This window comes from Emys orbicularis, chromosome 3 (genome assembly GCF_028017835.1).
Source record: "Emys orbicularis isolate rEmyOrb1 chromosome 3, rEmyOrb1.hap1, whole genome shotgun sequence".
NCBI lineage: Eukaryota > Metazoa > Chordata > Testudines > Emydidae > Emys > Emys orbicularis.
The window spans coordinates 47,194,848-47,212,288 of record NC_088685.1 but is presented as its reverse complement, the minus strand read 5'-3'; the positions used below and the strand labels follow the sequence as shown (position 1 = coordinate 47,212,288).

The 17,441-nt window shown below is 40.4% G+C and overlaps 2 protein-coding genes across 5 annotated transcripts in view; one reads left to right on the top strand and one right to left on the bottom strand.

Moving 5' to 3' along the window:
- Nucleotides 1-4,624, top strand: part of ANGPT2 (angiopoietin 2) — a 70,200-nt gene extending 65,576 nt beyond the window's left edge. For all 4 annotated transcript variants that reach the window (XM_065401169.1, XM_065401168.1, XM_065401167.1 and 1 more), the window contains 2 exons: nt 2,735-2,865; nt 4,464-4,624. In XM_065401169.1, coding sequence (XP_065257241.1) covers nt 2,735-2,865; nt 4,464-4,624 — 292 coding nt within the window. The remainder of the gene's footprint in view (nt 1-2,734; nt 2,866-4,463) is intronic.
- MCPH1 (microcephalin 1) overlaps nt 1-17,441 on the bottom strand; it is a 249,499-nt gene that overhangs the window by 127,343 nt on the left and 104,715 nt on the right. The window contains exon 13 of the mRNA XM_065401927.1: nt 9,947-10,024. Coding sequence (XP_065257999.1) covers nt 9,947-10,024 — 78 coding nt within the window. The remainder of the gene's footprint in view (nt 1-9,946; nt 10,025-17,441) is intronic.

Here is a 17,441-nt window from a genome sequence, read left to right as displayed (position 1 = left end):
GAAACAGGAGAGGGGAAATTTAGGCCAAAACCACCTGAGAAAAATCTATGCTCTTCAGAAAGTTGCAATGGGATCTTTCACATCAAAAGTAGTTTCAAATGGTTATTCACAGGTATCCTGATTTCAATCCAACCATTTCTTAAATCAGTGACTAGAATAATGGCCTGTTTACGTCAGGCATCGAACAATGTTTGAAAACTAACCCTAGACTTGTACACAATGTTTGGAAACTGTCAACACTGCACAGACAAACTATGTTAGAAATTGGCTTAACTGGATCAGTATTTGAAACCTAAGTCTGAACTCTTTAAAAAAAAAAAAGTTCAACATCTACATTAAGCTTTTTCTAACATCACCTACACTTTTAAAAGGATATTTCAAAAAAAGATAATCTGTAATAAGATCATTAAACTTTTAAAATCCATTGTTATTGATAAACATCCATATTTCCTTATATGAAAGTATGAGGAAGTGTGAAATGGTTCAAAATATTCTGTTTATAATTGCCCAAGACTCTTTAAAATAATTTAAAAACTAATTAACATTTAGAGAAAAATTCAGCATTGTAATAAAACTGACTCCAGGATGATGGTCCTTAATCTAATGACATTCTACAGCAGGCAGGCACATAGCAAGATCAAGACAAGTTTGAGAAGAAATTAAAAATTCCTTAGAAGATCAGTCCTCTCTCTTAAATAAACAAGATAGCTCTATACTACTTGATAATCACATGATATAAATCTTTCAGTTTTTAAAAACAATGTAGTAGCAGCCTCACTTGAAAGTTAGACTTGTCATATGACTATGAAGTGCTATATAGCCTATATCTTCCCTCCAATATTTGAAAATTAAAATCATTATTGTTGACCATGAATTGATTTGACATTTTTTTTTTAATTCTCAAAAGATTTGCAAAGGAAGAGTCCCTTTGGGAAGTGGGAAGGAAAGGACAGAGAAAATCAACCTTATTACCAATGAAATTTTACCCATCACTGATACACAGTTTTCATATTAGACTGCCACAGCATGTTAATACCAGTTACTCCTGAGGGCATTCTGCACCAAAAAAATTAATAATTCTGTGCCAAAAAATTAAAAATTCTGCACACAATATTTTAAAATTCTGTAAGTTTTATTTGTCAATAAATAAATGCAGAGGCTCCAGCGTGGCAGTGGGGAGCACAGGCCACTGGCTGTACGAAGGTGGGAAATCACTCTACTGCCTCCCCACCCCCAGGACATGGAGTCAAGGGTGAGGCTGCACCCGACCCTGCCACAGCACAAGGCCTGGGCCTGCCCCAGAAACACCCTGGGGCCATACCCCTCTGCACCAGGTGCAGGGCAGGCAGACTCAACCAGGCAGGATCCACATGTGGAGGGGCTCAGTGTGGAGGGATCCAGGTGTGGGGTGAGAGGATTCTGTGTGGGACAGTCTGGGTGCAGGCAGCTCAGTGGTGGGTCCAGGTGCAGGGACAATGGGACTCTGCAAGGGCTTCCAAGTAAAGGTTGTTGGAGCCCAGCGGAGGGGTCTGGGTGTCTCAGCGGGAGGGGGGGTCTGGGTGCTGAGGGAGTGGGGTTTGGTGGGGGGGGTCTGGGTGCAGCTAGTTGGCAGTCAGTGGCATGGGGGTCTGGATGTGGGGGCTCAGGGTGGTGCAGGGGGTGGGGCATCAGGGTGAGGGTTTGAGTACAGGGAGCTCAGTGGGGGTGGTCTGGGTGCAGGTGTGAGGGTCTGGAGGCAGGGGGTCTGGGTGCAGGGAGGCGCCAGATTCAGGGGTTGAGGTACAGTGGGGTAGGGTTTGGGTATGGAGGGCTAGGGGGGTTCTGGATATAACAGGTGAGGCTTGGCAGGGATGTCTGGGTATGGAGGTCCGGATGCTTGGGGGTTGTGTGGATGGAGGGAGCAGTTCCCCGTACAGTGACCCCCCACACCCGTAGGAGTGATGGGGCAGGAAGCAGGGGAGGATGCTGAGCTTCCTGGTTTCTGGGGGTGGGTCTGACACCTTGCAGGGGAAGGGGAAGGGGAAGTCCTGTCCTCTTCTGCCTCCAGCCCAGTTGGGACTAGCAGCTGATCCCAACTCAGGGTAGGAGCCACTGGCTGGGGTGTCCCTAGCCCCGCGGTGATTTACCTCTCTGCCGGCTGCTCTGGGTGCCTGAAATGTTGTACGTGCACTGCCAGGGAGTGGTGCATGACTGCTCTTGCAGCTTCCCTTTGCGCCCCTGTCAGAAAGTCATTTTTCTGCGGGGAAGCAAAGAAATCTGCAGGGGACATGAATTCTGTGCAGGCGCAGTATTCCCCCAGGAGTAACCCAGTGTAAGAATAGGGCAGGGAGAAAATTAGATAGAGGATTTAAAAATCCATTACTAGTATTGCTTATATGTAATGCACTTTAATATGCAAGTTACTATGGTATTAGTTCTTCTTACATAGAGTACATTTCTCAAGGATTATCAATATATACCTCCATATAATCTCTGTTAATCTAACACAGGTGGAACAAACATCTATAAAAGCAGAGGTTATTTTATCTCTTCAATATAATGTTATGCTGACAGTGTTACTGTTCATACCAACACAATACCCTTCAAAGAAAGTTTATAGCCGTACATTAACAAGAGGAGAATCAAACTGTTGTTTAAACAGGATATTTATTACAAAAAATTTCCTCATTACTGTGTAGATCAACTGCCATTAGCTTCAATCTAACATTTGTTTTTCCGTTCTGCACTTCTACAGGATCCAGCTTAAAGGACTTACTGGGACAGCGGGCAAAATAAGTAGCATCAGCCAACCAGGAAATGATTTTAGCACAAAGGATGCAGACAATGACAAATGTATTTGCAAATGTTCACAAATGCTAACAGGAGGTAGGAATGGTTTTCTGTTTCTCAATCTTCCTATTTTTATTGGCAGTAAAACAGTCCATGAGGTAAATAGATGGTAATTTTGACGTATTAAATCCTGACTAGTGACAAAGTCCAAAACTCACAATTGGAAATGCTAGTTCAGTGAGTTCAAATTTTCTATTTTACCATTTCAAAGACAGCTCAGCTAAAGTAAAAATGAGAGGAGTTAAAATTGGGAGGAAATAGACCTTCATTCTCTCACAGCTTGTGCAACAACAAGGCCTGCTATTGTGAAACTGGTATGAACAGAAGACAGCAGAGTGCGCTTCCAAATAGCATGGGAAAGTAGCCCAATGATCAAAATGCCCCCCAAAAGTATCAGGAATCATCTTTTTAATCAACAAAATGGTTTCTAATTGTTTAATTAGGCACAAGAAATCTCTAGTGATCCTATGGGAACTAAGCATTTTATAGGCTCTTTAAAAGTATGACAATTAGAATGTAGTTGTCATGAAAGAATACATTTCAGTAATACAAAACATTACTTTTTTCCCATATTTAAATATAATTTGAAGTAAGAATACATTTACTCAAAGCATACCAAAATTATTATGTAGGTGGATAAATTCTGGATCAATTTTGTTCACACGTTTATTGACATTACATTTTAGATTGTTTCTGTATCTTAAAGCAGGTTTAACTTTCTCTATAATTCTGCAATCCAGTCACACCTTCTGTAATTTAAATGTTGCTTAAGAGCGGCACACTCAATTTACAAAACAGTGATCTGCTTCCTGACTGTATAGATTGCAAGTCTGAAGGCAGCTTAAATTTATCCAAAGGGAGAACTGGATTATTGCCTTGTAAAACACAGCACTCCTATTACCATCAGTATAACAAAAGTGTAAAAATATTGTTTTTACTAATAAAAATAAAGTTTCCCTATTCCTTACTAACAACTCAGGACAACAAGCGAAATTTGAAGAAAAAGATGTGAAACTGAATATGTTTAGCTACTTTTTTTCTCACCATTCCTTTATGCAGAGTTCAGCTAGCTGTTTCAGTACTGAGGGGCTTAGAAATAGTGCACATCTTTACAGACTTTAAGCACTGAAGCAAACTGAATTCGCTGCAAGGGAAGCAATTTTCATTTAAGTAGAAATGTAGACTTTAAAAGTGGAAAATTATATAATCTTGAGAGAAGGCAGAAGGAAAAAGATACAATATCATGATTATCCTCTTCAAGCCAAATTCTGCCCTTAGATCTATCACCATCAACCTCTGAAATATGTAGTAAGATAAACTTTTGAGGAGTTTATTGAAGCCCCCTCCCTTATTTTACAACCACATCCCATAAAATGCTACAACTCCTACAGCTAAATTTTGTAGTGCATATTCCTCAAGTATGTTACTCTGCTATATACATTTCATCGTGGTTAAAGTTACCAAGGAGGAGAGATCTGGAGGCACACGAGTGAAAACTAGGTATTTTAATATTCCTATATTTTTTCTAGTTTCAGGATCAGGACACTGTAAGGTATTTGTGCATACAATTTTGAAAACTACTTATACTGATAATTTCATTATTTCAGATTTTTGTTTGTTTTCTGTTCTTACAGGCTGGTGGTTTGATGCATGTGGTCCCTCCAACTTGAATGGAATGTACTATCCATTGCGGCAGAACACCAACAAATTTAATGGTATTAAGTGGTATTACTGGAAAGGATCAGGGTACTCTCTCAAAGCCACAACTATGATGATCCGACCAGCAGATTTCTAAATGCCTTTTGCATTCTATGTGAATTGTGTATTGTATAGTCTTCAAAAACTACATTTGCCAAACATTTAAACTCACAGCTGCAATTTGTCATTTTCCAGCCCAGAAAACATGCACTAGTATTCTGAAGGGATCAATTTGTTCCAATTCTTGAATTGTGATAGTCTTCATCAGTTCAAGCTCACATTACTCAACTAGACACAGCAAAGTCTAAAACATGAAATAATCTGTGTAACAATGATTTTGGCAGAAAGACTAAGTAAAAAAGGATGTCCAAGAAACTGTCAGACAATTTAAGGACTTTGTTTTCTTGATCATTTATGTTGTGTGTGTTAGTAAATAACTGGAACTGTGAAAAATATCTAAAAACTTAGTTTTAGAAATGTGCCTTTGTGCTCATCACTGAACTTTAAACATTACATTAATATAAAACTCTCCTAACTTGCAATCTAATCTAGAACTATTTTTCTATCCCATACCTTGTTTGTAGTTTATGTACATAAAAATATATAGTGCCTTGTAATTAGCTCATTGTCATAATTAAAGGATACATTCCTTTGCAAAGACTTCTTTGCAAATAGCGTTTAGACTTATTTGGGGCTTTTCTTGTAGTCCACATCAGTTTATTTAACAATCTTAGTAGAAATAGTATCTCCATTTAAGTGCTTTGCATTTATTCTTGGAAAATACTGTGTATAATTGATCACTATTTTATGTTTTTTTTAAAAATTATCAGATTTTGTACTTATTACAGTTGATATTTTAAAGTACAAACTCTCCTGCCAATTATAGTATGGTATCATGTGTTTCATTACATTTTCTATGAAGATTGCACTTTCCCCCGTTTCTAGTTGTTTAATGTATAAAAACTGAGAATTAAGTATTACATAATGCTGTTGCCTCACTTAAAACACCAGACAACTGCTGTTCTCCATGCAATTAAATATCACCTGGTGATGTTTGTTTAGACCTTTTGTAAAAAACAAGCTAACTTTAATAACTTCTTTAAAACCAATCTGCTCTTTTATGGAAAAAAGCTCATGTTTATTTCCTAAGATAAATTTTATTGCATTTTAGAAAGAGAAAGAAGAGAAACCTAAAAATATCCTATGGACAGACAGTTTTTCTGTGTGGGAAATAGCTGTATGAGACTCAGGCAATTCTGAGTGTGGTGATAATCTAGGCCTCAATGTATATCTTTAAGTGAATAAATGGCTTTATTGGGTGATTTTTCCCTATGTTTATTATAACAATATGCTTAAAAAATATGTATTATGGGTTATTGATAGAAATGCTAAAATGAAGGTTCAGAAGACACTTCTCTTCTAAACACTTTTCAGTATTTTATATAGGTCACAACAAAAAATTACTTCTGGCTTGAAATTTCTCATGCTTGGTATCAGCCCCAACATGACAATTTTAGAAATTTTTCATTGACCGCTATTGAACTTTGAGTTCCAAATGTGACACAAAAAAGCATGTTTCCGGTACTGAACATTTTCTAGATTTTTTTGAGGCTCAGATAACAAAACATGTTAAAGTCTTTTTATTTTTCTATATGCACATTACATCAGTAATTATTGTTGTAAATCAACTGCTCTCAAAAAGTTACCCAGTTATATGCTAACTACAGCAGTGGCAAAAACAGACTGCTGTAGTAGTAGCAAGTAATGTATCAGAATTATTCAAGGAGAATGGAGGCAAAATATATATTATGAGACTTATAAAAATAATACTTCATTGTGATTTATATGAATCCCATGAATGAACAGTTAATTGAGTTGTCCTAACAAGCATTTTACATAATAGGCAAAATATAATTAAGACCGTTATTTAAAAATGTAATATTACTTCTACCAAGCTTATAACATTCTTCTTCAAACATACTAAGTCAAAAGATTACTTTGCAAATCACTTGCATAAAACAGCTGTCTTACAATGGTATGATACTTTATCCCCCATTTTTAATTCAATAGATCACCAAAATACTCATAATACTTTTATTCATATGAAGAAATACAAAAGATATCCTCAACATCTGAAAGATTTAGGTCATCACCCACAGCAACAATCCATTCTTTAAAAGTGCTCATTAAGGAACATCTTGGTATCAGACAGCACAACAATGGGCACAGTATGAATGACTGGTCAGTCATTAAATAAAAATCATGCTTCCTTGACCTCAACTATAATCTTCAGTTTGTCTAAGGAAAGTACAGGGAGAATATCAGATAATGAAATGAACACTGATTTAAGGTTTAATTATTTTTTCCTATTATGAATTGAGTTGTGTGAGCCAGATCTGTAAAATATGAATTCTTGTTTCATAATATTGTTAAAAATTATCTGATGAGTGCTCAAAATTTTTGGCACATCTAACCAGCAGACATTGCTGGTCTAGTTTGATTTTCCAAAACTCTCAATCTTTACCATGGCATTAACCTTGATCATTACTCCAGTCAAAGTTTTAAAATCATCATTCTGTAATTACCATCTCTAATTTTATTTGAAAATTCTGTAGTTTTTTTAAATCAAACCTTAATGTTTAGAATTCAATTAATCAATTTTAGATGCCTTTCTAACTAAATAAGATTGCATGGCTTATTTAAAGTGCAAACGCTATCTAAGAGAGACTATACAGGTGTCAGATAAGGCAATCTCAACCATTCAGTGACTTGTACCACAGCCTGCAGTGACTGCAAGAAGCAACTACAAATTAGCAAGAGTGCCTTTTCCTGCCTCCTTCCTCAATAACCTTCAAAAGCATAAGCATTATATATTTCTTCATTCCTATCCCATCCTCCCTTCTTAAATGCTTCTTATGAGATATAATAAGAAAAGGAAGGAAACTCTTTTGAGTGCAACTACGGTAATTACAACAAGAAAAATTAAAACACCTTGAGATGGGAGTGTTTGAAAAGAGGATAGATTCACTTATTCACAGATAAAGTACAACCCAGACAAAAACTCTCTGCACAACCCTAATGTGCCTCAACCTAACTTTTCAATGTCCCCCAAGCCTTCCCATTTCTACTGAAGGAATGAAGGTGATAAGCAGATATTAGACAGAAGTGAGGAAGTTAATAAAAGGCAGAAATCACTCTCAAAGGGCTTTACAGAATGTTGTGCAAAACTACTGATAACATGCCAAGTTATTAATGAGAAAAGGGGTTTAAAAGAAACAGAAAACCCTACAGCCTTAAGCTAAAATCATCTGGCTTTCTCCTGCTTCTCTCTTCAACATACTCTATAAACAATGATTGGCACAACAGAAGCAGCACACCTACCTGGATAGAAAACAACATGCTAGTTATTTGCTGCCCCACAAAACATCCCTCCACCTCTCTCCAAAAGGACTCTTACGTTAAACAAATCTATAAATGCACCACTAGTTTCTTTTTACACTCACACAGTCATTTTAGAATAACTGTTGTATTTTCTCTACACCAGGGTTGGGCAAAATTTTTGGCCTGAGGGCCACATCGGGGAATAGAAATTGTATTTCAGGCCATGAATGCTCACAAAATTGGGGTTGGGGTTTAGGAGGGGGTGAGGGCTCTGGTTGGGGGTGCGGGCTCTGCGGTGGGCCTGAGTTGAGGAATTTGGGGTGTAGGAGGGGTTTGGAGGGCAGGAGGGGGATAAGGGCTGGGGCAGGGGTGTGGGAAGGGGTGCAGGTTCCGGTTGGGGATGCGGGCTCTGGGGTGGGGCTGGGGATGAGAGGTTTGGTGTGCAGGAGGGTGCTGGGATCAAGGGGTTTGGAAAGCGGGAGGGGGATCAGGGCTGGGGCAGGGGGTTGGGGCATGGGGAGAGGCTCAGGGGTTCAGGCTTTGAGTGGCGCTTACCTCAAGCGGCTCCCGGAAGCAGTGGCATGTCCCTTCTCTGGCTCCTACCCAGAGGCGCGGCCAAGCGGCTCTGCACGCTGCCCCATCGGCAAGCACCGCCCCTGCAGCTCCCATTGGAGTGCTTCGAAGCCGGAGTGGAGCCATGCCGTGGCTTCTGGGAGCCGCGTGGAACGGCCCCCGAGCCTGCGCCCCGGCTGGAGCGGGGCAAGCCCCAGACCCAACTCCCCAACAAGAGCATGCGGGACGGCTTAAAGTGGCTCATAGTTTGCCCACCTCTGCTCTACACTATAATAGCATGTTATTAAAAACCAAAGAGAAACCTTTATCTTGGAAATATTCGGATAAAATGATTATGAATGTAAAAGGAATTTAAAAATCCCAAATTCAAAAAATACAACAAAATTGTAGTTAGGAAAGCAAAGTTCAATCACCAGTTAAATGTTCTCTCATCAAAACGTGTGAAACACTATATGAAACAAGTAGCTGAAGAAAATATGTCTTATACAGGTAAGACAAATTGTAAACCCTTTTGTGATGTGATCAACCATCAGGTTGGTACAATCCTGCTTGTATCAAAGCCCAAAACGAATTTACTGCTTAATAACTTCAGACAATATGAAGTTGGGGTGTACCTGGAGATAGCCCAGTATATATAGGTAATAAAACTTTTTGCACAAATGCTCAAGTCATTGCTGGGAAGCTAGCATTTAAGAAGAAGTGCTCTGTATTACTCACTTACTGGGTTGTGAAGCCCAGAGCGACTTTAAGTTCCTGAAATCCATTCAGTGGAAAAAACAGTAATGTACGCAGCATCTGGAACAGAAGTGTTAAAGCTGTGGCCTGTTGCCTTTTCCTACCTTATGATAGTCTCCAACTGAGACACGAGCACAGCAAGAAATAAGACATGATACTACAAAACTCAAGAACATGCATATTTAAACATGAAACTTAGGCCAGGTGTACACTACAGACTTACATCGGTATAACAGTATAATGTTGCTCAAGGGTGTGAAAAATCCTCACTCCTGAGCGAGGCAGTTATAGCAACCTAACCGCCACTGTAGATAGTGCTATGTGGACAGGAGAGTTTCTCCCGTCGACAAGCTACTGCCTCTCCCAGAGGTAGATTAACTACGCTGATGGGAGAAGCTCTCCCGTCAGCAAAGTAGTGTCTTCACTAAAGCTGCACCACTGCAGCTTTTTAAGTGTAGACCTGCCCTTGTTTACTCAGAAGTTATTCAACAAGTGAATCTCTTTCTAAATGTTTACATATTGTACCACAGGTTTTGCATACTGTTCAGGAAGGAGGATTGGACAAGAGTGGGGAGAGAGAGCGCGAGTGAGCAAGAGAGAGAATACGTGTATCTATATTTTTTCTAATAAAGACACTTATTCATGATAGCCAGTCACCATTATTACCCCTAGTTCTGTAACTATTCATTTAACAGAGAAATGAATCTAAATTCACAAACATTTAACTTACAGGAGCTGCAGGGAAATTGGCTGACAGTTCATATGGTTCCTCTGAAATCCAATGTCCACATTCCAAAGACCACAGTACCTAAAATAAGTTAAGTAATAAGTAGACACTTAAAATTCTATAGTACTTTTTAAGAGGCAATAAAACAGCAGCCACTTTGAAAACAACTAAAATTAACACTGAAGTTAGAATAGTTGGTTACACTTTTTTTTAAACCCAAATCAAATGTTTTCCTGCAGATTAATAAGAGGTTTAAAAATAAGAATTTGTGGTTGCTTACTTGAAGTCTTTCCTTTCTTCAAAAGGAATAGGTCCACATATCCTCAGTGTGGATAATCACCTGTCTGTAGGTTTAGAATAAAAGCTGATTGAATGGCTGATAAGAGACTAGCCCCTATCTTCTGGAGACCCCCTCAGTTTTGAGATGCTTCCAAAGCTAGCCTCTCCGGATTGTGAAACAAAAAAAATGAATCTCTCATCCTGCATCAGCACCTTGCCAAAATAATACTCAAAGAAAAATTTAACTACTGCAGAGAACTTTAAACAGATCTCCCTTTTTCAGGGAGAAACAGATCTGTGGGCCTATTCCTTCGAAAAGGGAAAAATTTCAGGTAAACAACCAAAATTTCTCCCATTCTCTCTCTCAGGGCTAGGTCCACAGATCCTCTGCATGGGATTTTCTCAGCAGTGACAAAATTCCTAGGGAGGGAACAAAATATCAATGAAAGAAAGGATTCTCTTACCAAAAGGAATCATCAGTGTGCAGAACCCACATGACAAAGGCTGCATCACCTGAAAACTGAATATCTATTTTGTAAAACAAGGTAAATATATGCAGGGATGACCAAGCTGCAGTTTTACAGATTTCATTGTAACCGGCCTGTCCTTTCTCCACCCACAATGCCACCACCACTTGTACTGAGTGAACTCCGATGCCCAGTGGAGAATTGAATCCTTTTGCTCTACATGCCTCAGCAATGCATCAGCGTATCTACTCAGATTGATGATTTAGATGCCTTAGCACCTCTTTTTCTTGGATGAAATAAGACCAGTAAGTCTGTTTTTCTTATGCTCAGTCCTTTTCACATAAAACTTTAAGGCTCATCTTACATTCAACAAATGCCATAGCTGCTTCTTTGGGTGAGAAGGATGTGGACAAAAAGCAGGCAATGAGATCCCTTGTGCTTGATGAAAAATCATATTCACTTTTGGAATAAAGGTGGGATCCATTCTCAAAGCCACCTTATCTTTGTAAAAGATGAAGCAGGATGGATAATGCTCCCAACTCTAACAACTTTCTTGCTGAAGAAGTGATAGCAGTCAGAAGAGTCGTTTTGATAGTCAAGTAAAAAGGACAACTGAATTATGGCACTGAGTACAACGTTTAAATTCCAAGATGGAGATCTAGGCTCTCTCGCCTGGGAGGGGAAGGTGGTGAAGGCGATGAGCTCTCTCGCTGCCTCAAAGGTCTCCAGTGTGAAGGGCAGCTCCAAAGCCTCTCTGCGACTCTCCCGAGGAGGGAGTCCTGAGGAGCTGGACTCGACTGACCCCTTGTTGGTGCAGGAGTCAGCAGTGCCAGGCGAGGTGGTGCCGCACTTACTTGGCCCAATGTGGGTCTCACTGCTCCAGAGCCCTTCCATCCCGGCCTCGGTGTGGATGAGTGCCCTCTGTCCAGCTTCTTCTTCTTGTGGGGCACCCAGGGACTGGTGAACAGTGCCATGCATTGCCATGCTTGGAGCCCTGTTGGTGCCGAGCATCTGTATCCAAGTCCTTTCTCGGCGCCGAAGTTTCCTGTGTCAATGCCGGAGCACTGTGCACCAATGTTGAGGTGCTAGGCATCAGTTTGGCCGAACTCGGGTCCGAGTGGGGGCAGAGGGCAGCCTCCATCAGAAGGATCTTCAACCATTGGTCTCTTTCTTTTTGAGTCCTGGGGCAAAATCCCCTACAGATTTTGCAATGGTCCTTCTGATGCGATTCCCCCAGGCACTTCAAGCAGGAAGTGTGAGGGTTGCTCCTGGTCATAGGCTTGTTACAAGCTGCATGGGGTTTAAACCCTGGGACTGAGGCATGCCCCAGCACTGGGGAAGAGGGGGTAGGGAAGCAGGGGGTACCCCCAGAACAATTCCCTACTGGAATCCAACTATATAATGACTAGCTACAACTACTAACTAACTGATTAAACTAGTTACAGAAAGACAGTCTGAAGATTACTAGGGAGAAGGCTTGCCGAAGCAAGAGCAAATGAGCGTTCTGGCTAACCGTCACAGGCAGGAAGAAGGAACTGAGGTGGTGGCGGGACCCTATATATGATGCCATGGAGGTGCAACTCCAGAGGGCACCTGAGCAAACCCAACGGGTATTGCTAGAGGAAAAACCTTCTGGTTACTGTGCACACAGCACACACACACCCCTAATTGGAATCGACATGAGCAAGCACTCAAAGAAGAACTTTTAACTTACAGGAGCTGCAACCTGATATCAAAACCATCTTGTAAAAATTCCAGAACATGAGACACTTTGGTTACATGATGCTGAGTATAGATTCATAGAAACATAGGACTGGAAGAGACCTTTCCTCAGCCTCACGGACCATACTCAGAGTAGTTATCAATGGTTTGCTGCCAATGTTTGGATCATTTGCTGAGTCACTCAAGCAGACCACCTCCTTGGACGGGGCTCTGTCTAGAATAGGAAAGGGTATACCTGTATCCCCTTCTGCCTGAGAAAAAGCCACCAGAACAATGAGAACTTTTGAGAATGCTCAAAGGTGCAGATGACAGTCTAAAATACAGCATTTTGCACTGCAAAATGATCAGTCCCATGAGCAAACTGCAGAAATCTCCTGTGTGCCTGGTGAATATAGGCTTTCTTCAAATTGATTAACAAAGTAATCCCCTGGCAGATCGGCACTGATATGAACTTCATGAACATGATCCTTATGAACTTGTTCTGGTGTTTTAAGTCCAACACAGCTCTGTCCTCCTCAGACCTCCTGGGTACCAGAACAAGAGATTCAGTAGTGACCAGAGAACGTCTCCATCTCAGGAACGATACTACACTGATTCACAAAAGATGAACTATGGCTTTTAGCATATTTTACCTCTTTTGCAGATTTGATGATACTAGTGAAAGGGAAAACGACAATTCACAATCTTTGAAAATTCTCTGATGTACCATTGTTAAACCACATCCAGGACCCATCTGTCTGATGTGGAGAGAGGCCATTGAGTCCTTGAACTTTAATACTCTCCCCCATAGGTGTTGCTTGTCAGTACTCTCCTGACCATAGTATGAGAATGTTCCTAGAGTTGGAATTTGCATTGTGGGAAGACTGGTCTCTCTCCTTTCTGGGATTAGACTCGTTACATTTGCTTTTGCTGTAGTGTTGACTTCTATACTTAGAAAAAGGATATTTAGACCTGTAAAAACCTTTAGACCGGGATTTGGAGTTAGGAAGGTTCTGTAAGGTCTTTGATTTATCTGAGGAACCTTTGTCTAATGGCTCCCCAAATAACCAAGCTCCTGAATATTTAAAAAACAAACAAACTACTAATGTGATTTTGGCCTCTATATAGCCCTTCCAGTCATGTAAACAGAGGTGCTATCTGGTCACCACATTGGAGACCTCATTGGAGACCTGTGCTGAAAACCTCAAACCATCTCTGGTTGCATCAGCTATGAATGCTGAAGCCATTGAGACTTTCTTTAACTCTGAACCTAACCACGATTGCTTAGCCTTTTGGCAATCTGGCTACCAAATTGTCAGTCCAGGCCAGTACTGCTCTTGCTTAACATGTTGTCACACCAGAAGCTGTCAGAGAGGAAGATACAGACTCAAAATGTATGCTGCAGTTATATTTCCACTCTGCAGGCATTGGATTCTTTAAGGAAAAAGTCCCCTTCCAGCAGTCTCTTTGACTAATGATGAAACTGCCTCATCCACTTTGGGAAAAGACACAAAATCTGCTTCGCTATGGTGCATGTTGTAGAATTTTCTCTCACACCTGGACAATGTCATAGACTTGTACCAAGGTTTCCCATTCAGCTTTAATTACTCTTTCCAAAAAGACATGAAGGGGGAATATATGGTTCAGCTTAACCTGTTGGAATATACTTTTTTTTTTTTTTTTTGGTAATTTCTGTACCAATCCTCTATTCTTCCTCCTTAGAATTTTTTCTAGTAGGCTCATCCGATAGAATACTTAAGTATCTAATCAACCTTTCTCAAATCATTCAGCTGGAAAAAGATCCTATTGATCTCTTCATCCTGTGATTCTGAGATTGAGAGTTCACCTTCCTCCTGTGAAGAATGTCCTGACTTTCTTCTTGACTTCTTTTTTCTTCCCTTTGATTTAAATTTAACAGATTTCCCAACCTTCTTTTTTTTCTTTGTTGATACCCATGAAGATAAGGATGAAAATGAATTAAATGATGATGATGAAGAACCAGACAACAAATTCTACTCCTTTTATTATGATTTTTCTTTCTGAGTATGAAAACCCTATGTGAAGAGCCTTTAGCTCTGGCATCCTCTGGGGATAAGTCAGAGGAACGGCTGTCAAATGGAGGACCGGCCAGTTTTCTAAGTTTCTGAGGTAATTTCTTGAACCTTGTTCGCCCTTTTAAAAATTTTTACTCCTTAAGGGAGGTGGGGATTGGGAACCTGGGTCAGACGAAGAGTCCTGCAAACCACTTCTGCTAATAGGTACCTCATTATCTTTGTCCTTTAGAGAGAGGATAGAATGCCTGTGATGGGACACTGTAGCTGCTGCCTGGGGCTCACAAGATGGTGATAGCTGAGGTACAGGAGCTTTTTGTGCTAAATCCAGGGGCTCCCTAGCCCAAGAGGTAATTTCTTCTTGAGGGGGGGAGTCCCTTCTCCCCTCTGTGCAGAATTCCTGACTTCCCATGGGGAAAGAGATTGAATTGCTTGACAAGGGAAGGAAGGGGTGGGGAGTAATGAGACCTGCACTGCAGGAAGATGCACACACAAAATCGTCTCACCGACTGCTCCTTGCTCTGCCTGTGATGGATTCAGCCGGTCTCACTTATGGTTTCCCCATGCAGGGCTGTTGCCTTTTCAGGCAACCATCTCCTGCGGCTGAAGGGCTCTCTTAATTTTTCCACCATCCCTTGAGACATTTGTGGCCTGCTTGTCAAGATGCCTGGGGAATCAGTCTCCTAAGTCTGGCTACGGTGGCCAAAGTGAAACCTTTCTGACCAAGCGGCTGGAGTGCACAATGCCTCTCCTTCTGCATGCTCTGGCAAAGTTAAAGAGCAGGAGGAACACAGCCTTGGTCCCCTGTTTGGACCATTCTCAGCCAACCTCCTAGCCCGTTACCTAAGCTGTCGTAGAGGGTGGGGGGTGGGGGGGTTGCGAGATGTCATAATTCTGGCTGGAGACAAACTGCCTTTTCAGGCTTTTTTCCCCACCATTCTCTCTCAGTTGGTGCTGGATTTCACTGCCTGATAGTAGAGAGAGAACAAAACTCAGGGGGTCTCCAGAAGGTGGGGGCTTGTCCCTTGTCAGCTGTCCAATCAGCTTTGATTCTGCCCCCTACAGTTACAGACAGGAGACAACCCACACTGAGGATCTGTGGACCTAGCCCTGAGAGAGAATTGCAAGTCGGCATTAATGATTTAAATGAATACCAGTTATGACACAAAACAAGTAACTGATAAAGGATCATTAAGAGACTGAACTTGATGCGTAATGTGGGATATTATCTGACAATAACACTGATGGGGCCATGTAGTGGGTTTCTGTGCCCACAGGCTACCACTGTTTTAAGGATCCCATTGCTGTGCTTGAAGTCAAGAGCACACCACGTTGTGGTTGACACTACAATATTGAACTCGCACATGTCCTCCCCACCTTGAAACTATCTGATTTCATACCTCCTCACTTGGCAGGAAGTTTTTAAAGTGCTTCTTACAAAGTGTGAATCTAGAATGACAACTGACCCTGTAATATATTACCTTCCTTTTCAATCTTTCCCATTGAAAAATTAGACACTTTTCATTTGTTTTTGTGTTAATATTTTAAGAAGTTGTGTATTTTTAAGTTTTTATTATATTTATTTCTATTCCAATGAACACCATTCTGAGCGCTTTGGTGGGGTCCCTTTTATTATCATAGTAAATATTTCTCTAGCCCTTTAAGTGTTAACAAATCAATTCAGTTCTCCATTAGGTAGTATTAGGAAACCGTCCTAAGAACAATATACAATATACAAAATAAAAATCTACCTCTTCGGTTTAATAATGCAAACTTGTAAGTTTAAGTATTTTTCCAAATAAATTATTACAATTCTATATATATATATAAAAGGATGGTCCACTGGTTAAGGCACTAGCATAGGACTTGGGAGACCTAGGTTCAATTCCCTGTTTTGGGGGGAGGGATAGCTCAGTGGTTTGAGCATTGGCCTGCTAAACCCAGGGTTGTGAGTTCAATCCTTGAGGGGGCCATCTAGGGAACTGGGGTAAAAATCTCTCTGGGGATTGGTCCTGCTTTGAACAGGGGGTTGGACTAGATGACCTCCTGAGGTCCCTTCCAACCCTGATATTCTATGATATATCATCTTGAAATTTATGCCAATGAAATATGCAACTAATTATATTAATAGGGTTTAACCAACCTGCACTGTATGTAATGACAATGTATCTCATTCCCTTAATTTATACATACCCTAAAAACATTGAAATCCTATTTTTTGGGGCAAATGTGTCAATGCACTGTCCGTATCTTGAGTTTAGAAAGATCAGAAATTGTATATCACCTCATATTAAAAAAAACAATTAGGAGACCAAAGTGCAAAGTGAAACACTCAGAGTCATAAAATTAAGATTTTCCATGCAACCTTAACTCTCTTCCAGATGCTGGTGCATTATGATGCAGTCTTAAGTGGCACAACCACATACTACTTTTCTCTGCAGGGCCCCTAACTCATTCAGTGTGCAAAATGGATAGTGCTCAGTGCACGAAGCAGCTGCTCAACATTTATTTTTATCCGCATTGTCAAATGCAAGCTTCATGCTTCACACACCATCTGACTCTTGCATTGTATGAGGCAGGTGTCCTGAGGACTGTTACTTCATTTACTATACAAATAAGATTAGGCTCCTTCCTATACAAAACTGTTTCATTCACCATTCAACCTACAGAGTAAAATGAGATTGAGGTCATGTAGGGGAAAAATAATATGATCTTGTAATTTAAAACTATCATACATAATCCATATCACACTTCTACCCCGATATAACGCGGTCCTCGGGAGCCAAAAAATCTTACTGCATTATAGGTGAAACCGCGTTATATCGAACTTGCTTTGGCCTCAAGGATTTCCGTTATTAATAGTCAGCAAATCATTTTTGTTAGAACTAACACGGTGTATGCAGTAAATAAATCTGTTCTACAATGGTTAAATTGTATCTCCTTTCTTTAATGACAATTATTTTATAAGCTTACTTAAAAGATACAGTGTATTAACAACAC